This window comes from Mesoplodon bidens (assembly GCF_964165515.1).
Source record: "Mesoplodon bidens genome assembly, chromosome: 1".
NCBI classification, from domain to species: Eukaryota; Metazoa; Chordata; class Mammalia; order Artiodactyla; family Ziphiidae; genus Mesoplodon; species Mesoplodon bidens.
The window spans coordinates 189119318-189142060 of record NC_138176.1 but is presented as its reverse complement, the minus strand read 5'-3'; the positions used below and the strand labels follow the sequence as shown (position 1 = coordinate 189142060).

Genomic DNA, 22743 nt, shown 5'->3' with positions numbered 1-22743 from the left:
TTGAAACAAACCAGATACCTTGTAAGAGGTAAATCAACACACTTGATCCATCCATACCATGGAATACTACCCAACAATGAAAGGTACCAAACTGTTGATCAACACAAACCTTAGATGGTCTCCAGGGAATTATGATGAGTGAATAAAAGTCAATCCTAAAGGTTGCATACTATATGATTCCATTTGTATATTATTCTTGAAATGGTAAAATTATAGAAATGGAGAACACATTAATGGGTGCTAGAGATCATTAAGGAGGGTGCAGGGGAGGGAAGTGGGTGTGGTTATAAAAGGGCGACATTAGGGATCTTTGAGGTGTTGGAACTGTCCTGTACCTTGACTGTAGTGGTGGCCACATGAGTCTACACATGTAGTAAAATTGCATAAACTAAATACACGTGCACACACACACACACACACACACACACAGAAAGGAGAGCATGTAAAGCTGGTGGAATCTGAATAAAGTGAAAGGATTACATCAATGTCAGTATCTTGGTGTTGATATTGTACTGTGGTTATACAGGATGGGAAGAAAGAGTGAAGGATGTACAGGATCTCTCTGTTTTCTTTCTTACAACTGCCCATGAATTTGCAGTTTTCTCTAAGGGGAAAAAAAAAAAGCATAACCAATGTAAACTTCCTGAGGAAGCACCAAAATAGTTCCATTAGAAGCTAAATAATACAATTATCCATAGACTTATTCTTATCACCTCCCAAAGCATCCTTTTAGGTTAAAAAAGGGAAATTTCATCTATCATTAGGCAAGGGATACAGTATGGTTTTCTCATAATTTGGATATAAGTTTTCCCTATGAGAATTTAACTAGTAAAAATAAAACAATTTAGGAGAGTAGCCATTAGCCACCTTAGCTGCTTCCAAAACAAAATAAGAAAAGCAATGCATACTTAATGATAACCAGAGGGTAGAAACTTAAGAAGGTGGGCCTTCAATACATGTTTAAGAAAAAGGTATTAATTAATTTTTTGGAGCGTCATCTGAAGAAAGAAACTATTATTAATACTATCAGGAAGGGAGTCTGCCTTGTTCTAGAAAACCAGGACCCCAGAGAAGAAAGTGTTAAGCTGTCGTGAGGCCCTGTCCTTGTACCTAACAGGTGTATTGATCTGCTTGGCAGTTAAGAGTTGGCAGGGATGCCACTTACAGAACATGTGTTTATGTGTGAGGTACTTTACCTGCCTTGTCATTAATCCTCAGCACAACTCTACAAAATAGAAGTTATCTCCATCATTAAACTAAGGCTTAAGAGATGAAATAACTTGCCAGAGATCAGACAGCTAGTGAGTGGCAGAACTGGGCTTCAGTCCTATGCCTGGCCATACCATTTCCAGTCCTCCATACTGCCTCTCTGTAAAGGAAATTAGTACACAAAGCTATTGTGCTTGATGCCTTGGTCTTAGAATTATCTCATTAACTCTCTTCACTCTAACTTCCTGCTTCAAAATTTTGATCTTCCATATAGACATTCCTAAAAGGGAAGCCCATGTGAATATTTAGCCTTTTGGCAGTTGTGTTTTTCACTGTATATCAGTAAGTTGACACTGTGATTTACTCACCAGCCTAGTGTGAAAATGGTTCATAGGCATGAGTTCTTCTGCAGCTGATTACTCTGGGTATATGGGAGCATTCTGTTACTGTAAAAATTTAAGATACTGAACATGGGTTAACTTCCAAGGTACCACCACCCTGTGAGTCTTCAGTCTTTGATGCCTTTCTCCCTCTCTTAGAATTCAGTCTTCATGCGGCAAGATGGGGAAATGGTGTTGCTGATTTAAGTAACTGGCTCAGGCTTACGGAGTCAGTTATAGGCAAGGTGACAGTTGAGAACTAGGTCCCCTAACTCTTACTCCAGTGTATCCCTTTTGGCTGTACTCATCTTGTCAGAGCGCCCTATTTCAGGGGCAGATCCAGAAAAATTGGTTTACATGCTCCGTTACCATCCCTATTTTCTGTACTCCCTCTGCATCTTGGCTACTGGTGGAATTATTTTTGTTAGCATTATTGATAGCTTTATTATGAGCTCACAATTTTCTGGACATAAATAAATGAATAGACACTGAAAAGTCATATTGTATATGTTTAAAATGTTCATCATTTCGACATCGTATAAACTGGGCAGCCATGCACCACTGGCTCAGATAATAGCTTTTATATATTGCATAGACTATTACATATAAAGAATTATACTCATTAGACCTCAGTATTTCCACTGCCTGGTATAGTACCTGGCACAAGTAGGTTGTCAATACCTGTGAACTGGATCAGATTGGATTAGACTGAAGTAAATTGATTGAAAGTAGCTCTAATGTGTTTCGACTCCTAGATTCTGTAATTTATTTAACACACCTACCCAAGTAGGTGTTTACACTACAGCATGTCTGTTCAAAGACACATTATTAGGTCAAGTTGTCTGTCCCCTGATCTGAAAGATCTACCTAATCAGGTAGGTCAGTTCTGGGAACTAAGACCTTCCTGAGACCTCACAGATTACCAGCCTGGAAGGCTGTGTTCTCTCTCTGTTCTCAACACTGGGAAGGGCCAGGGAGTCTCAGCACATGAAAGCAGATATTGCAGAGGTGCTCAGAAATGTGGCAGCACTGGTTCAAACCCAGTAAGTGACTTTTTGCAGTTAATTGTAAAACCCCAAATAATGAGCAGTGATATTTCCTTAGAGTTGCCATTTAATCACTTTACCCTTCTCTTTGTCAGGTCACCTGCAGAAGTCTCTAGGGCACTTTATTTTCTTGAAACAGATTTTTTCTTTTGCCTTAAGGATTGTTGGCATCCAGAGTCTCAAATAGATTTTGTCTGATGGCTTTGGGAAAAGAAGGAAAGTGATAATTAGTTGTTTCTTTCTGTTCTGTACCAATAACTTTTCACAGACACTTCTGAAGCTTCTGGTTTTCACTTCATTTTTGTGGAGAACTTTTTATTTATATGTTTTTCTTTTAAAATATAGTATACAAAATGCCTGACATCTGTATCCTTTTTGATTGTGTTGGTTGGAGCGAATTTAAAGTTATACACAATACATTGTTTTCTAGAGCATTCGTCTTTAGAGTCTTCTGGGATTGTTGCTCTATAACATGTCATGAGGAAAGTTCAGATTTCCAAATCATTTGTCATTTCTTCCTGCACTGCTAATTTGTTTAGTAATCATTTGTTTCTCACACTCTTGTCTGCCAAGCTGTAGACATAGGTACATGCCAGATCCATAGATCCATAATCCATAAATGTTAATAATAGCACTAAAAGTAGGTTGGAGTGTGCCTTTGATATCTAGCTTTTCTCCTGAAAGTCCTAAACCAATCTCTCTGGTCTTTTCTTAAATACACAGGTGCTTGTATAATGATACACGTCTTAAGGAGAAATTTTCCATCAGTTCTCAACTAAAACTCTGGAATATTTAAACTAATGATAGAAAACAGTCTTCCATGTTACTTCCTCAAGGGATTTCCTACCTGTGTAGGTAACAGTAATGACACTGATTTGAATCATGGATTCATAAAATACACTTTTTTAGGTTAAAGTAAACTTCCATTCCATCTTGAAAGAGTGAGATCAAATTTTGCCTTTGTTATTAACACCTGTTCATTTTATTTCAGGGGTACAGGCATGGATGGGAAGAAATGCAGCATATGGATGTTTTTACCCCTTGTATTTACCTTGTTTACTTCAGCTGGATTGTGGATAGTGTGAGTATTCTCTTATTTAAGGACTCAGGTGCAATGTAGATAAAAATGTCAAGTGTTGATAGTATGGTTGCCCCTTTGTATCTGCAGACTGCACATCCTTGGAGTCAACCAACTGCAGATCAAAATTATTCAGGAAAAAAAATTCCAGAAAGTTCCAAAAGGCAAAACTTGAATTTGCTGCTCACTGGCAACTATTTACATAGCATTTACATTGCATTTACAACTATTTATATTTTATTAGGTATTATAAATAACTTAGAGATGAAAGTATACAGGAGGATATGCATAGGTTACAGCTGACCCTTGAACAACAGAAGTTTGAACTGCGAGGGCCCACTTATATGTGGATTTTTTTTCAATAAATACTATAGTACTATATGGTCCATTGTTGGTTGAGTTCGAGGATATGGACCCTTGGATGTAGAGCTGACTATGGGACTTGATTATCCACAGAATCTGGTGTCCACTGCTGGTCCTGGGACCAATCCCCCACAGATATAGAGGGACAACTGTCCATATTCATATGAATGTATTTGTAAATACTTTAAAATAATGTTTACTAATTCAATCATGCTAAATTCCCCATTTCCCTTCCCTTCTTCTTTCACCCAAAGTAAATGATAAGAGCAAGTAATAAATTATGCAAAGCAGATGGTGAAGAATACTGGTGATGTGGACTCATTATTTGCAAGATTTGCTAATTTGACACTAACATGCTATAAAGATTCCATTCACAGTCCCGTTCATAGTCCAGGTTTTTGGTGTGTGTGACTGGGTCTGGTACGTTTATAAAATGGGTATCATTACATTAGAAGTCTTGCTTACCACAAAACATTCCCACACTTGCTTATTTCGAGTACTGTTTACTTCTAGAAAATTATTTTAGTTCCTTGCAGTTCATTAAGAAAGGTGGACACGTATTCCTGAGAAATTAGAAACTTTGAATCCTAATTTTAGTTTGCCCAAAGTTGTATGGTCTTACTTCTTTGCTTCCCAGTTTCCAGATTATTATGATTGCCATTAATTAATTGCCATTAATTTTCTTTTGAAAATTAAAGAAATACTATTAATGACATTTATGGTTCAGAGGGCTAGGTGAGCTATAGGTAAAGCATTGCAGTAAAACAACATTTTCCCAGTTAGAAAAAAATGAATATGATTTAATGTGGTTAGTCCAATAAAACTGGGAAACAAATGATTCTTGGGTTTTTTTACATCTCTTTGTTTTATAAATTTTTTTGTTTTTTCTTCATAGATACTTTATAGCTGTGGAAGATGACAAAATTTTCCCATTAAACTCAGCTGAAAGGTAAAATTTATCTCTGGGTAATTCTTTGTTCATCAGTAGGTTTAACAAAAACTTTGCCACTGATGAAGTTAAACTATGCACAAGTGACCATGCTTTAACCTGAGCTTCTGGGTTTTCTTTTGTTATCCAGGAAACCTGGTGTGAAGCATGCACCATATATAAGGTAACTTGATAATTCTCTTCTGATCTGTTGGATCTTAGGAAAGTTTAGGGTGTATTAGTTCTGGCTACTAGGACAAAGTAGCATAGACTGGGTGGCTTATAAACATGAGAAACTTATTTATCACATCTCTAGAGGCTGGAAGTCCAAGATCAGGGTGCCGGCATGGTCAGGTTCTGATGAGAGCCTTCTTCCAGGTTGCAGACTGCCATCCTCTCATTGTGTCCTCACATGGCAGAAAGAGGGCAAGAGAACTCTCTAGGGTCCCTTTTATAAGGGCACTAATCCCATTCACCAGGGCTCCACCCTCATGATCTAATCACCTCCCAAAGGCCCCACCTCCTAATGCCATCATATTGGGGGTTAGGATTTCAGCATATGAATTTTTAGGGGACACAGACATTCAGTCAATGGTGGAGAGTTATCGATTTTACTACAGTAATAATAAAACACTTCCTGTTTTTCAAGTATTGCAGGTGATGAACCTCCTGCAAGCTGTGTGTTTAGTCAAGTTATGAACATGGCAGCATTCCTAGGTAAGAAGAACATAAAGAATGCTTTATGTGATTTGGTATGTTTCTTTTTTATTTTAAATTCTCCCAAACCCATATCAAAAGCATGGTGGGCTTAGTTGATAATTCGGTATCATATCATGTCAATATGCTGAAGAGGGCTTTTTGTTTTGAGGGTCTTTTTTTCTCATGAGTCCTTTTACATTCACCTGCTTACCTTACGTTTTCTTTTCCTTTTACCATCTTTAATCATTTCAGCCAATTCTTGACTTTATTTCTTTTGCTGCATGAAATGATATATTTCATGGGCCATAAAATCCTGCATGAGAATGTAATATTGTGCAATATGTTTGCTTTAAAAAGAATGCCTTAGGGCTTCCCTGGTGGCGCAGTGGTTGAGAGTCCGCCTGCCGATGCAGGGGACACGGGTTCGTGCCCCGGTCTGGGAAGATCCCACATGCCGCAGAGCGGCTAGGCCCGTGAGCCATGGCTGCTGAGCCTGCGCATCCGGAGCCTGTGCTCTGCAAGGGGAGAGGCCACAACAGTGAGAGGCCCGCCTACCGCAAAAAAAAAAAAAAAAAAAAAAAAAAAAAAAAAAAGAATGCCTTATTTTTTCCTTCACTGGCAAGATGAAAAAATGCTTAGGCTCTATGATAAATATTGATGTGTGTAGATATTGTCTTTAAATCTAAAGGTCAGCCTTAACATTAGGGTGATGCTCTCCCCTGTGCCTATACACATATCAAGCTGGCAAATGGAAATGTAGGTTAAAAAAGAAAGAAAGAAACCTTTTGTACTCATGTCTGGCCCCAATTCCCCACTTTTCCTTTAGGGACCAAGGCCCTCATTTAATATCCTGTCCCCTTTGTACTGTTCCCTGGGGATCGTGGGAACCACCCATGCTCTCTGTCTTCCTCCAAATTGACCTTATAGCCCATTTCCTCCAGGCCAGGACTCCTCGTTGTCTTTCAAAGGGTCAACCAGCTACCCACCACTGGCATATTGTTGGGTCGGCCAGTGACAGCTAAATTTTTCAACAGTGGTTTTCTGGAAGTGGTTCTTTTGCATAGTGAGACTTTCACTCCAAGTAAGAGAGAATGATGATGTTATTACCAAGGGAGTATTGGCACCTGTCCCCCAGAGAGGTGCCCTGTTATTTCATCTATTTATAAACGCCCCACAAAGAAATTTCTATTCACTCTTACATGTTCCCTTTTAATGTTTGCTGTAGGAAAAGGGAAGACCTGTAGAATTCCCTGGAAAATCAAGGGAGACGGTTGGTCCAACATGCAACACAGGCAGAATCTTAGTTGGTTCAGAAGGCTGATAATGTGAGAAACATGGAGAATGTTCCCTGTGAGGCACCAGGGGAACTGCTAGTGGGTCCAGTTTTGTCCTCACTGCCTTTAGCCTCAAAGTTGCCAGGAGCTGTAGACTCACTCTTTTTTCCTAGTCTTGACACTACTCTTCTAAAGAGCTCTAATAAACATATTCAAGCTAAGGCATAAATGACCTCTAAGGAGATATTTGCATTTAATAGAACACAAAGTCCCAAGGATGAATCTGGACTTGGAGGGTCAGGGACCCTTCCCAGCCCATCTGCCATCACACCACATAGGCCTGCAGGTTGGTTCAGACTCATATGATCATCCCCATGGAGCACAATAATAACAATAATTGATGACAGTCACTTAATATTCCAGGCACAATGCTAAGTGCTTTGCAAATACTACCTCTTCTAATCATGATACACAGGAGACTGCCTTTATGAGGAAGCTGTCACAGGCTGTCTGTCCTCCACTGGGCTTTAAAGAAACCAATGAACATGTTGGAAACAATATATTATCCTTTATATTCTTAAGACAAATTGATATGTCCCAATAGTCTTTAGTGTAAAACCTAAAATATGCCAGTTTGCACAGCTCACAAATTTATCCAGTTATAAAGCTGATGATTAACTCATTATAAAAGCATTTCCAAAAACACAGTCATGAAAACAAGTTCCCCTCTTGCAGATGACATTCATCATTATCTGACTCTCCAGTCCTCCCCTGCTCCACCAAGAAGCAATTAAGTTTTTACTAGCTTTTGCTCTAAGGTATTACAGCATCCAATATTTATACTTTATTATCTTTCATCATTTTTAGTGCCATCTGGTAGACACAGAACTGATTAAGATTAGTGTTCAGTGGGAGTGAACCAACAATTATTTATCTGGGAATGAAAAAGAATCAGTTTACTAATGATTCTTGCTCTAAACTGTGGTTGCTTTTGTCTCCCCAGGCCTATCCCTCTTAGACCTCAGACTGTTGCTTTAGACAACATCACTGACTGTAAAAAACAACATAGACCAGCTATAAATCACTGCTTGTTGGCAGCTGTATAGATTATAATTTATAACCTACAAATGAGTTGGTGTAGCATTTATTAAAATCAGTTAGCAAAGACCTTATATCTTTTTGATGGACTAATCAAAGTTCAAATGCTCAGTGATTTCCTTATAGAATTAGTTATGCTTTTTGTCCTGAATTCACACTTTCATTTCTCCTGGGGGATGGGGTGTAAAGACCTAAGACAATTTTTTTTTTTTTAGGTAAGAAGTGGATTTATTTAGAGAGAAGCACACTCCACAGACAGAGTGTGGGCCATCTCAGAAGTCAAAAGGCCCCAGGTTACAGGGTGGTTAGTTTTTATGGGCTGGGTAATTTCTTTTTTTTTTTTAACTTCCTAAATTTTATTTATTTATTTGTTTGTTTATTTCTCTTTATACAGCAGGTTGTTATTAGCTATCCATTTGATACATATTAGTGTATACATGTCAATCCCAATCTCCCAATTCATCCCACCACCACCACCACACCACTTTCCCCCCTTGGTGTCCATACGTTTGTTCTCTACATCTGTGTCTCTATTTCTGCCTTGCAAACTGGTTCATCTGTACCATTTTTCCAGATTCCACATATATGCATTAATATACGATATTTGTTTTTCCCTTTCTGACTTACTTCACTCTGTGTGACAGTCTCCAGATCTATCCACGTCTCTACAAATGACCCAGTTTTGTTGCTTTTTATGGCTGAGTACTATTCCATTGTATACATGTACCACATCTTCTTTATCCATTCATCTGTCGATGAGCATTTAGGTTGCTTCCATGACCTGGCCATTGTAAATAGTGCTGCAGTGAACATTGGGGTGCGTGTGTCTTTTTGAATTATGGTTTTCTCAGGGTATATGCCCAGTAGTGGGACTGCTGGGTCATATGGTAATTCTGTCTTTAGTTTTTTAAGGAACCTCCAAACTGTTCTCCATAGTGGCTGTATCAATTTACATTCCCACCAATAATGCAGGAAGGTTCCCTTTTCTGCACACCCTCTCCAGCATTTGTTGTTTGTAGATTTTCTGATGATGCCCATTCTAACTGGTGTGAGGTGATACCTCACTGTGGTTTTGATTTGCATTTCTCTAATAATTAGTGATGTTGAGCAGCTTTTCATGTGCCTCGGCCATCTGTATGTCTTCTTTGGAGACCAAGACACATTTCTTAAAAAGAATATTATTTTCTGCCCTGGAGAGGTTGTGAGGATAAACTAATAGGTGAATGATTTTGGTCACCTAATAGCGGCGTCTTTCCCTCCTTCAGCCAAAACATATTGATTGTCATGTTCTACTGCTGTCATAAATAAGAATTATTGATGCATAAACAGTAAAACTAAACGAAATGAAAAAGAATTTGGCCAGACACCAGTCTAGAACTGCAGTGAAGAGCTGATGTTTTGAGTTTGAACTTTAAAAACCCAATCAGCTTCAAAATAAAAGAATTTAACAAAGAAAATAAGGAATTACTCTAATATTTATATTTTTTAACAGGCAGATAAATTCAATAAGGGACACTTGTATAGCAAAGGACTGTTGGAAATATCAAAAACAACAAAAGGGTGGGTTTTAAAAATCTTTTCTAAAACTGTAAGTAAAAGTTTAAATTTTTAAATGAAACAAAAAATATATCTATTGAGCAGAATGTTAATGTGGTAAAAATTGGTTGACATATATAAAGATAGCTTTGAAATTGCCCTACTGCCCAAGAAAACTTTTTCAATAAGGTCTAATTAAATCATTACTTGGTTGTAAATGGACTTCATAACAGATAGTCTGAATCTGTCTGTATTTAAACCTGTTAATAAAACTGTTAATGGATCAGAAGCTTTATTATTTCCACAACCGTAAAATTTCAACTAGACCCTATTTTGGAAAGAAATTAGGCCTAGTCTCAGCTGATTAATAATGGAGTTAATAGGTTAAAAGGGCCAAGTGTGGTGTTTGGAATGCTGTTCTGGAAGTTGGGAATGTTGGGTTGATTCCTGTCTTCAGGGAGGTTTCTGTTTCCTGCTTAATGTCATCATCTGTTCTTGATGAAGTGATTTACCATCCATATTACAAGTGAGAAGGCTAGCAATGCTGGAGCCAGGAGAATGGTAGACGTCCAGAGTTCACTGGTGAGAAATGAGTAACACAGACAGTGGCACTAACTGTGTCCCTTTGGGTAGAGGGGCACAAACTACCTGGATGGTCAATGTGAAGAGCCATTTCGGTGTCTGCTTTGGCAGTGGGTTAGGGCTTCAGCCAGAGTTCCAGCACCATCCTAGCCCTCCAAACTGGATGACAACCAGAAAGTTCCCAGAGTCATGCTCTCCACTAGTCGTTTTTAAAAGAAATTAAATGTGCTGCCTCGGTATTCTGTCATTATGTACTGACTAATATCCACACACAATTAATTAGCAAATGTCTCCCCTGGTGCCTTGTGTGGAGATTTCTGGTCTAAATCTAATGGCTTCTTTATCTGAAGATCACTTTGTGTCAGGGCGCTTATGCTGAATTTCTTGTCTCCCCACTTCTTCCTCCTATTCATATCCCCAAAGTATTAGAAATTGTGCTTATTTTTTCATCCTCTAGGATAGTTATTGTCAACATTAATAGACTTCTGATAATATGATAACTCCTAACTGGATCCCTCAAACCATTAGGTTGAAAAACTATTATCAAAAAAATGGTTCTGAAGAACCTAGGGGCAGGACAGGAATAAAGACGCAGATGTAGAGAATGGACTTGAGGACACGGGGAGGGGGAAGGGTAAGCTGGGACGAAGTGAGAGAGTGGCATGGACATATATACACTACCAAATGTAAAATAGATAGCTAGTGGGAAGCAGCCGCATAGCACAGGGAGATCAGCTAGGAGTTTTGTGACCACCTAGAGGGGTGGGATAGAGAGGATGGGAGGGAGATGCAAGAGGGAGGAGATATGAGGATATATGTACATGTATAGCTGATTCACTTTGTTATACAGCAGAAACCAACACAACAATGTAAAGCAATTATTCTCCAATAAAGATGTTAAAGAACTACTATCAACACAAGTATAATCTATTAATTTGATGATGAATCATGGGCATTAGCTTTAACATAAATATACTAAAAGCTAAATCAGATCCAAACAATTTAAGATTTCATAGATTGCAGTTTATTTCTATTTTGTTTCCAAAATCCAACTATTAACCAAGTTGTATACCACTCTGACCAGAGGTACTTGGAACTGAAAGTCAACTCACTGAACTAACTTTGTAGCTTGAAACTATGAAATTTGTCATACTTGGGAAATGCAAACTCGGGAAATGCAAACTTGTGAACGGGTTTCTTTGTTAATGGCTACTAATAATGGCCTGAAATCAAGGCAGACTTATAGCAAATAATTACCTACTAATTGCTGTATAAATAGGATGATTCTTGAATTCCTAACTGTCTTCCCCGCTAAACCTTAGTGTCAAAATAAATTGCCTTAGGAAGTAGTAAGTGCATTTCTTTATATTAGATATAACATATTAATTGCAAGTGCTTTTTAAAAATCATTTGTAGACTGACCTCTCACAGCTTTTTGTATGAATATGAAAATATCCCTCCACTAAGCAATTAATAAAAGGGGATTCTTAGATTAGTCACTTGAGTATGGACTGGCCTCAAGGTTACTATTAGAAGTCAGATTTGAAATCTAAGTAACTTCCTTTTTCTCTCTGCAGATTCTCCAATGACAATTTGATTCAAAAGCGTGGGATTTTAAAATAAGTAATTAACATCATTTGAAGAATTGAGAATAATTAATATAATCAATATGATTTTCAGTACATACCAAACCCCCAAATCTGCTATATTAAAATACAGATTCCATGATTTTATTGCTGTAACTGCTCTAATTTGGATGAGCTGTCTTTGTCCTTTGACAATGAACACCTGCAGGTAGAATCAGAAGGGAGAGGGAATAAACCAGTAATAAAGGGATTTGTACATGTGCCTTTATCTTCCTTCCTATCCCCAAGGATGATTTCTGGCACAGGGACCAGCAGGTTTGTCTAGATTGGTAACCTTGTCTTCTTCCCCGTGTTTTCTTGCCCTATCTGTTCTAACACGGTTCTAAACTAAAGGCTGATTGAATCAGTGAATTCCCGTGCCACGGGCTGTCTCTCTGTGTCTGATCTGTTGTATGCCAAGCCTCTGTGATGTTCTCCTAAGCCAGTTTGTCTTGTGCTGACCTTGTTTTTGAAAACTCTGAGAACAACACTAGTTGTTACCAGTCTATCATCTTGCTTCACCCAAATAACATATAGCACGCTGCTTCAATTCCTCTCTGCTTTCCCCAGGTTAGCTAGAATAAAACATCTCAGTAATCAGAAACATCGCATGGAAAATTTCTTTTAAAAATGCATCTGTCGTTTTAGAGATTTAAAGGTGTACTGTAGCAAAAAGTTTACTTCTGCACATTGTGGCTTTAGAACGCTGCTTCCTAGTCTGACTGTGTGATATAACTTTTTTCCTTTATAACATTTTGTTTTATTCCCAGCTCTGGTGGTAGCTGTTCTGCGCTTCATACAACTGAAACCAAAGGTTTTAAATCCGTGGCTGAATATTAGTGGATTGGTGGCGCTCTGTCTGGCTTCCTTTGGAATGACCTTACTTGGTAATTTTCAGGTACTTCATTTGGCCTTTTTCACCTCCATCTCACACTTCACCTATATGGTGATCACAGCCACTGAGGTATAGTCACTATGTGGCCCATAGAATTCTCCATGAATCTTTAAAAAAAATGCTAACAGTGGTTCCTGATATGCACAGGTTCTCCAGCAGTCAGCCCATCTGTTCTTTGAGCCTAGCCTACGTAAGTCTGAATTAAACATGAGAAATTCCTCCCTATGCATTGGAAATACAGCACAGCTATTGGGAAATGTATCTACTAAAATAGGCCTTTCAAACCACTGTATACTTTTTTTCATAACAAATTGTATTCTAATGTACCTTTCTAGAAAATTAATAGGATCATTGCCTTTCTGTAATTAAACATTGAACATCCTTATTGGATGAAACCTTGCATTTTAGATTAGCAAGCTCACATGGGAGTCAGTTTGAAAACCCAGAATTCCTCTAGAACACCTGTGACTTGTATAAAGAGGTACTAACCCTCAGTCTTCTTCCCAGAGATATAGAAACCCAAGGTCACTTAAGCATAATTTCCCTTGCCAATACCCTCACACAACTCTTGACCTAAATGACTTCATTTGTAAAATAGACATGGAGACCCTGCCCAGTTACAGTAGTTTTCTGTTTTCCCTGCCTCCATTCCCTCCCCAGCATCCTCCGGCCTCTGCGATATACTGCTGCTAGAAACTTCCTCCTTGCAGTCAAACACCAATCCTGACACTTCTCCCCCGTCTGTTGAGTGAAATCCAAATGGTGCAGGCATTCCAGACACTCAGCATTTTAGTGAGTGTTTAGGAATGTTCTTACTGAAAATACAGTAGTGGATTTTCTAAGACTGTCTCTCGTCCTTGACCCTCAGTGCTGATAATTCATTAAGTTAGGATAACTCATTCCCCAAGATGTCCCCTGGCACACAGTAGCAACTCAATAAGTATTTTTTAAATAAATAAATTTATTTATTTTATTTATTTTTATTTTTGTGGCTGCACTGGGTCTTCGTTGCCACGCACAAGCTTTCTCTAGTTGCGGCGAGTAGGGGCTATTCTTTGTTGCGGTGCGCGGGCCTCTCATTGCGGTGTCGTCTCTTGTTGCAGAGCATGGGCTCTAGGCGCGCAGGCTTCAGTAGTTGTGGCACGCGGGCTTAGTTGCCCCGCGGCATGTGGGATCTTCCCAGACCAGGGCTTAAACCTGTGTCCCCTGCATTGGCAGATGGATTCTTAACCACTGTGCCACCAGGGAAGTCCTTAATAAGTATTTTTTACTTAATGGGCTGTCTGACAGATAGGCAGGCAATCCCACCCATTCCTCTAACTATTCTAGATCTCATTCCATATCAACCTAGATAATGAGAAAGCTGCATTCTTAGAACCTATTGGCTAGGAGGATGAATTATCAGGAGAATATTTGAGAGTTTATCTGTTAAGCTCCAAAATGTTAGGGCACAGATCATTTTTTATTGAGATTTTGGTGGTAGTCTTTCCTCCACTTATCCATCTGTGCTACTGGGACTGGCATGTTGTAAAATGCTCAGTAACTATCATTTCTCTCAACCAGGTCTTAGATGGAAGTTACTGAGTAGACATTTTGTTTTTCACTAAAGTTCCCCGAAGAATCCCAGTGATTGGGTTGTTTGGGTGAACCAGAGATATTCAAAACTGTAAATGATGACGCTATATATGAAGAACATTTTCTGGAATATCTACAGAGATTACACAGGAAACAAATAACACATTAGTTGCCTGTGGAGAAGCCAGGTGGCTAGTATATGAGATAAGAGACAGACTTTTCAATCTATACTCTTTTTACAATTTTAAAAAATATTTTTTATTTTTATTATTTTAATTAATTAATTTATTTATTTATTTTTTGCGGTGCACGGGCCTCTCACTGTTGTGGCCTCTCCCGTTGCGGAGCACAGGCTCCGGATGCGCAGGCTCAGCGGCCATGGCTCACGGGCCTAGCCGCTCCACGGCATGTGGGATCTTCCCAGACCGGGGCATGAATCCGTGTCCCCTACATCGGCAGGCGGACTCTCAACCACTGTGCCACCAGGGAAGCCCTGTATCATCTATTTTTAAACTTGGAATTAAAAAATAAATGAACAGACTATGTAGAGCATGGAAAACCAATTTCCTAGAAGTAAAATTTGACTTGGGGAATCATTACTTAAAGTGTTTCAGGACTTCCCTGGCAGTCCAGTTGTTTAGACTCCACGCTTCCAATGCAGGGGTGTGGGTTCGATCCCTGGTCAGGGAACTAAGATCCCACATGCTGTGCAGCCAAAAAATAAATAAATAACAATAAAATAAAATAAAATGTTTCAAAAATATGTTTTGAACTGTGAGGGGGGAAAATGGCTTCTTCAAAGAAGAAAAAAGTCCTACAGCCAAAACAATAGAAAAAAATTGTAAAGGGAAAGTAATATTGATTTGATACAACCATTATTCATAGCAACGCTAAACAATAAAACACCTGAAGGCAATGGCGATTCAAAAGATATTTTCACCATGTTTTTAAAGCCATCTTTCAACAGTAGATTTTATTTCCTGTATGTTTCCTGTATATGTGGGGTACTATATGTGTAGTTTAAAATATATGCAATTAATAAAGGTGTTTTAAGTGACAGATATATTTTTTAAACCTGTGGGTAATGATTTGGGCAGTTTACATCTCTAACCCCCAATTGAAATAACCCAGATGGGTCTCCTTTAACCTATTAACTGTATAAAAGCCTTGACCAGGAATCTTCAAACACTGTTGCCCTTTAATGGGTCTCCAGATATGGCAAAAGCTCATAAGTGCAGTTTTCTTATTTTAATAGGAAAACAAAACAAAAGCCCATTAACAATGAATTGGCCACATTACATAGACTGGCCAGTTTTATAAGAGTAAAGAACAGCTCAAGTGTTATTAGTTGTCCAGGCCAGTGAAATCTTGACCTGCTTAGAATTGACCATCCTCAATCAGTAAATAACACAGCCGGATTCTGGTCTCATTTCTTAGTCTAGAAAACAGAGTTTGGGGTTTATGTCTGTAGAAACTTTGACATTTCTCTTTTTTTGTGTAACTCTCCTGCTTTTTTCTTTTACTTTTCTACAAAGCTTTTCTGGAAAATAAATTCAAAGAATACATTACCACTGCCTGTATGGTTCTTCCAAACAAACGTTTTGAGGTGTGGGCATACTATTCATTTCTCTTCTTCCCTTCAGAGTTGGAACCAATGGAGAATAGACACAAAGAGCCAGTGGAGATGAAGGATTCTACTCTTTCTACAACCTATCATCCCATTATTGGGACATCTCTTTACCTATTTTTTTCTCCTTCAAGTATTCCATTGGCTTGTGTGTATTTTCTAAATGGGCCTCCACAGGTCATTATCTGTTCATCCCTTAGCTCACAAATGATGAAGAAATCCATAATGTCGGAACTTCCTTGACTTTTGGATTTGGCACGTTGACCTGCTGGATCCAGGCTGCATTGACACTCAAAGTAAACATCAAGAACGAAGGACGGAAAGTTGGAATTCCACGAGTTATTCTCTCAGCATCTGTCACTCTCTGTGTGGTCCTCTGTATCCTTTGAATGTGAAAACGTTCTTTGCCAGTGAGATTAAAACACAGATAAGTTGTCCATGTAGAAGATGAGAAGATTGCCATTCTCAGTTGGTTAGGATATATTGTCGGATCAACTCAGAATATTAGACAAAAAAGAAAAATAAATGGGTGTAAAAATGAAAACTTTCAGACCTATTTTTCATGCCAAAGAGGAGATGGAGAGCTAAAGATAAAACAAGCTCTGCCTTCTCAAAACTGTTTCAATCTGTAGGAATGGTGCCATGCATTCTCCTTTTGATGTAAAGTTTCCTTTGGTGAAAAACACAGAATGCATAACCAAAAGAGAATTGTGGGGTTTTTTTCCTTCCATCTTGAAAAATTCTTTTCATTTTCGACTTTATTAGTGGCTCTGTTATTTCATTTAATCTATTAACTCTAAAATGAATTTCTAGGGACAAAAATACATTTATATCTTTCAGGAAAACAAGTGAGCTTTTCTGGAAAAGAAATTCAAGAACTCAATTACCACTGCATGTACTGTTGTCCTAAACAAATAATTTTGAGGTGCTATTTATTTCCCTTCCTCCCTCTCAGTTTGAACCAATGGAGAACAGTCACACGGAGCCAGATGGGGATGAAGAAATCAGCCTTTATTCCTAGTAAACTTGGAAAGGAAAATCGTGCAGGCCTCCTATCTCACACCCTGGAATTCAATCTATCCACCCAGTAAGAAGCAGAGAAATCAGGGAAAGGCAGAGGAGAGCACTACACTCAGCTGAAGCCCAAACAGATCGCAGAGGGACTGGTCTATGGTGGAGCACAGTGACCCCACCTACTATAGCAGGGCCCAGTGGAAGTCAGCCAGTAATGACCCCACCAATCAGATCAGTCACTCAATCCTAAGTGTTCACTCCATTAGGTCCTCTGGAAACTGGAGAAGAAGGGAGTTCCTAGACGGCAAACTGTATAGCTAACACAGTTACAATAATCAATGTAATAGCCAATATTTACTGGGTACTTATAATGTGCTAGGCAGTATTCTAAGCACTTTAAATGTGTCAACCCTTTTAATCCTCACGTAACAAGTAAGAACAGTGAAAAACGGAGGTTAATTACCCAAGATCACACATGGTATGTGTCGATTTGTTCTAAACTCAGGCTTAGTTCTTATACTCGTAACCACTATGCCATCCCTCCTTAGAGTGGCTTTAAAATACAAAAACGTTTAGCGTTTGGAGATGTTCGTTAGTGGAGTATTTGGAGCCATTTATTTCTTCTTCCCTCACAAACTGCCATTCAGTCATTTTAGCGGTTTTCTTAAGTCACATTAGATTGAGAACGTTCAAGGACTTGAAATTCAAGCCAAAAAACTTCCTTATTACTAGCAACCTGATAAAATATTTTTTGAGTAAACGGGTCAGAATTCTGCCAGTGCGAGATTTGAAGATGTATCCCTCCCCTATAAGTTAATATTGCTTTGGCAACATTTTGAACCCTCAGTCAGAAGAGTATGTACACATTTTAAATCATTCTGAGTTCTGAGCTTATACCAAACAATTCTGATCCATGATATTTCTGAAGACTTGGAACCATTTCGTGGTTCCCAGGTGAATGAATCCAGGCCTAGTCAGGAGAGTGAAGTTTGGCTGAAGTAGTTGTCACAGACTTTTTCACTCTCTGAAAATTTCCCAAGATTTTAAGGCTAAGTTCTGAAGGTAGAACTAATTCTAAGGGAACACTTCTGGTTTTTCTAAATAACCTTATTTAGTCCTTGGCCTCATAGCTTTTCACTATAGAACGTTATGAACCTTTCTCCTCCCCAGCTCCTACCTTCATATATACTGATGTGTGTGTGTGTGTGTGTGTACACATACATACACTCTGTGTATAGTCAGGCATAGATGAATCATCTGTTCTTTGGTTTTTTAATTGCCTGCTTTCATTTGGGCACAAGTTTAAATGCAACACCGGGAATGAAACCAGCCTATAGAATATTGTCTGAAAGGCAACAGTGAAAACTAGAGAGAAGAGGGGCCACTTAGACCTTAGTAGTAGCACTGCAGAGACAAACACAGCTTATATGGAGGTAGTTAGCTATTTGATGCGTTCACATTGTTCCATCGTCATTTGCAGTGTCTTTTAAAAATACAGCGTTATTTTTCTGGCCAACTAGTTACTTTGTAATTGTAATTCTTTAGCTAGTCTCACAGTTTATTAGGCAGCCATAGAGTATAGTGGTCAAATGCATGGCCAGGGAGTCAGAGTGCTTGTGTTTGAATCCCAGTTCCACCAGTTAATACCCGTGTAACCCATTTGGCCTCCGTTTCCCTATTTTAAGCGAACTGCTGATAGCAGGATGTTGTGATGAATAAGTTAGGTTTTCCATGAAAGCACCTAGAAGCATGTCTGGCACAAGGTAAGGGCTCAATAATGTTGCCTTGTATTATTTATGTAGATGATGTTTAGCTGGCTCTGTGAAGCTCTTCTGCTAGTCGGGGGGAGAGCCAGGCTTTTCCTGTAACCTATCTCTGCCCAGAAAACAGCCCCGTCTTAATGTGGCCGATGGAGGAACTTGCCTTGACTACTTCTCCCCAGACTTCATCCTCATGGCCCAAGGCATCCACCTGTATGCAGCCAGGGTCCAGTGGGGCCTGGTCATGTGCTTCCTGTCTTACTTTGGCACCTTTGCTGTGGAGTTCCGGCATTATCGTTACGAGATTGTATGTTCCGAATACCAGGAGACTTTCCTAAGCTTCTCAGAAAGCCTGTCTGAAGCTTCTGAATATCAAACCGACCAGGTGTAACCCATGAGTTTTTCCTTGCTGGTGAGGTGGGCGTAGCACAGGGGAGGGGCCTAGGCACACCCACAGGATTTGACACACAACCTCATGACCCATCGTAAACACAGGCACGTGCACGCGCACACACACACACACACACACATTCATGGCCATGTTTGCCAAACGAGCGTTTCAGGGCGAGTTATTTAACAAAAAAGCACAAGCCCTATGTGTCGAAATACATGCTGTTAACACTGAAAATATAATGCACGAGAGAGCAAGAAGCTTGTGCATGATCACCTCTCTTTCCCCCTCTCTCCCAACACCCCCTGCTCTTCTTGTCCTCTTCATGTATTCCAGACATCCTGATCACCCTGCTCTGGGCAGGCCAAATGTAACATGGGAATAATGCCAAGTCCCAAAGTTGCCTTCAGATCCAGAGGGCTTGGAACCAGCTCGTGAGAACATTGTGAATCTGGCACTAGGGCTCTTGAATGGACAGAGTATCATTTGGTTGGATGGAAACTGTACAGAGATGTGACCCCGTGTAACCTGTGGATGATGTTGGATCAAGGATAGAACTTTCCCACAAAAACTCCCTTCATCATCATTCAGTGGTTGGCTAAGCAGATTCGACAAAAGGAATATGCTACGAGCTGTGAGGGGGAAGCCCATCACCATGATTTGGACTTTACTGTGACTGAGAAAATATTTCCAAATGTGAATATTTGTAGGGCCATGGTCTGCCATAGACAGATGGGGGCAGTGAGGGTGTGGTTTCAGTTTTGCTTCCATAGTATGCTATGTTCAGTTTTTATTTTCTATTTCATAGTTTGCTTTGTTTTCTTTTGTTTTTTTTTTTTTTTAAGTAACTACCATGGTTCTCTTGAGGCCTCGCGGACAGAGAAGATGTAGGCCAAACGCAAGAACTGAGCTTGTTTGGGGTTCAACATGATAAAAGAAAAAAGAAGAAAGGTCACCTGCAGGCTTAATTTGCTGCTTTTATGTCTGAAGCTAAGAAAATGTTCACAGAAAAGCACAAAGAAATACGTGTGGAGGTAATAAAAAGAGCTCCTGCTGGACATTTGTAAAAGAGAGGAGTTTCAGAGGATCATGTTGTAAATCGAAATCAAGGAGGAGTTTCTTAATATGTATCTATTGCTCAAACTTAGTATTTTGGGGGGCGGGGGGTTAAGGGCTTTTCATACTCAGAATTTGTAGAAGCCAATTAAAAGGTTACCCTCCCCAAAAAACAAATTGGTTCAGTTTGTCCCCTACAACACCTAATGTATTTCCCAGTTGCGAAGAGTTTAGAACTCAAACTCTATTCCTGGGCTTTAGAGGTTGTGCTTCATAAAAAAGGGCAGAATTCTAAGTCAAAATGCATTGGAGTGGGCCAAGCTGATAGACCCTCCGTGAGTGCACTTTGTTTCAAGAAATCCCCAAACTTACTTCATAGGGGCTTGGGATTTCATGGAATATAATGTGAAAAACGTTTTTTTTAATCCAACCCAAACTCTGAGCTTCTTGAGGAGGGGGTTCAATGACTTTTCATCTCTGTATTTATCCCCACCTCTTAGCACAGTGCCTGGCACATATTAGGTGCTCAACAAACATCTGTTGAATAGAATTACTGCTAATTTACAGTAGGAGAAAGGAGTATCAGAGAAAGACTCAAAGTTGTGTGAGAGAATGGAAGATGACTATTTCATGCAAAATAGGAATGGAAGAAGTCACGAGTAAGGGTTAGATGGGGGAGGCAGAACACCTCTAAGGGACAAGTAAAATGTGAGAAAAAGAGACAAGCAGAGAGTGTTCTCCTATTAGAAAGTCATCTTACTGTAAATAGTCCAAGGTAACATTTATTATTTTTGAATACTGCTTTTGGGTTTTTTTTTTCATTTTTATATTTTAAAAATTTTATCAGAGAACAAAGATTTATGAAGTTTTCTTTTACTCTACACAATCCAAATTAAATAGCTTTTGGTGATGCACCATACACTTTCTTAAGAGTATATCTAATAGCGCATTTTAACAGAATCAAGCAATGACTGGCATTATTCATCAGGATCTGACCACTAAATAAAATTCTTTTGTGCAGAATTGTGATTTTTCTTTTGTCTCTTACAAGAACGTTTCTTCTCTAATATTAAAGCATGTGTAAACTGACTCAGACATTATGTTGAAAACTTCAGTGTGACATTGGCAGCATATTTCTAGGTGTTTTCCAACACTAACAACCAATTCTCTGATTCTCTGGACACCAACTGGGTGTCCTACAATTCAGTTCAATTCTGACACTACCCAAAGTTATCCTCAGACCCCACGGGTTTAAAGGCTTGGTCCCACAAGACCTCCCTCGCTTCAAATGCCAGTCGCAAGTATCATGTCCCCAGATTACCCACACTTCGGTCCAACCTGGTCATAAAATTGGAGGGTTCCCAGAATTCCCTTCCCTTCTGGGTTCAATAATTTCCTAGAACAGCTCGCAGAACTTGGGAAAACACTTTACTTCCATTTTCTGGTTTACTATAAAAGATATAACTTGAGAGCAGCCAAATGGAAGAGATGCATGGGGCAAGGAAGGGGAGGGATGCAGGGGCACAGCATCCTCCCGGGGTTCAATGTGCTCACCAACACAGAAGCTCTCTGAATCTCACTATTGCTAAGTTTATAGAGCTTCCTCTCCAGCCCCCTCTGCCACCCATGCCTGGAGGTCAGTCAGGAGGTCTAGCCACTTGGTCTTTCTGGTGACCAGCTCCATCCTGAGGCCATCTAGTGGCCTCACCCTTAGTGATCTCATTAGCATAAACTCAAGTGTGATCAAAGGGGCTCATTACAAAAAACAAAAGCCATTCCTATCACTCAGAAAATTCCGAGTTTTAGCAGCTCTTGGCAGGAACCGGAAGACAAAGACCAAATAAATTTTTGTATTAGACCACACAGGTACATGAAGATCAAGATTACAGAACCTCCTAGGAGTTAAGGACCACAGCATTCATCTAGGAGGACAAGATCAGGGAATCTGCATTTGGAGTGAGCATTCCTGGAGGAGCTAACGCAGACGACCCAGAGAACAAAATAGTAAATATACCACACTATGTTTCTGGTAGTCCAGCTGAGTCTCTTGAAGAAAAGTTGCCTTCCTGGTTAGGAGAGAAATATTTTACGAACAATGTTAACATTTTCAAGGTTCAATAGTTTTTGATTTAATGGAGAACTGACAGTGAGGTCAAGTTTTATTACCTGTGTTATTTATTGGGTTTTCTTTGCCCCTGGTATGGGAAAGTAAAACTTGCGTACCCTGAAATTTGCATTCTGCTGGTTATTGTGGAGACTGGTACATCACTGTTTATTTTGGTCCTTAGGCATTGTGTCGGGATGGATTGGGTTTTGCTATCCCAAAATAAAACTAATGAAACTAAAGTTTATTACTCATACTAGGTGTCTATCCCGGGTTAGCAAAGGGGCTCTGCTCATCACTATGACTCAGACCCTGGCTGGTAGATGCTTTGTCTTAACACTGCTTCCACAGTTGCTGTCAGCCAAGGCAATGTAGGAGACTGCTCACTGGTCTTAAAGCTGCTATGAAGTGACAAACAAAACCACATGGCCATACCCTAGAGTGGCTCTCCTGCCATGTGCCCAGAATGGGAGAAACATTTGTGAACAGCCTAGTAACTTACT

The 22743-nt window shown here is 39.4% G+C and overlaps 1 protein-coding gene across 1 annotated transcript in view; it reads left to right on the top strand.

Moving 5' to 3' along the window:
• TMEM150C (transmembrane protein 150C) overlaps positions 1-21159 on the top strand; it is a 98539-nt gene extending 77380 nt beyond the window's left edge. Inside the window, exons 2-8 of the mRNA XM_081239974.1 lie at positions 3627-3716; positions 4972-5025; positions 5156-5188; positions 5654-5721; positions 12589-12716; positions 16116-16293; positions 18872-21159. Coding sequence (XP_081096100.1) covers positions 3637-3716; positions 4972-5025; positions 5156-5188; positions 5654-5721; positions 12589-12716; positions 16116-16293; positions 18872-19080 — 750 coding nt within the window. The 5' untranslated portion in view covers positions 3627-3636 and the 3' untranslated portion in view covers positions 19081-21159. The remainder of the gene's footprint in view (positions 1-3626; positions 3717-4971; positions 5026-5155; positions 5189-5653; positions 5722-12588; positions 12717-16115; positions 16294-18871) is intronic.
• The last annotated feature ends 1584 nt before the right edge of the window (positions 21160-22743 follow it).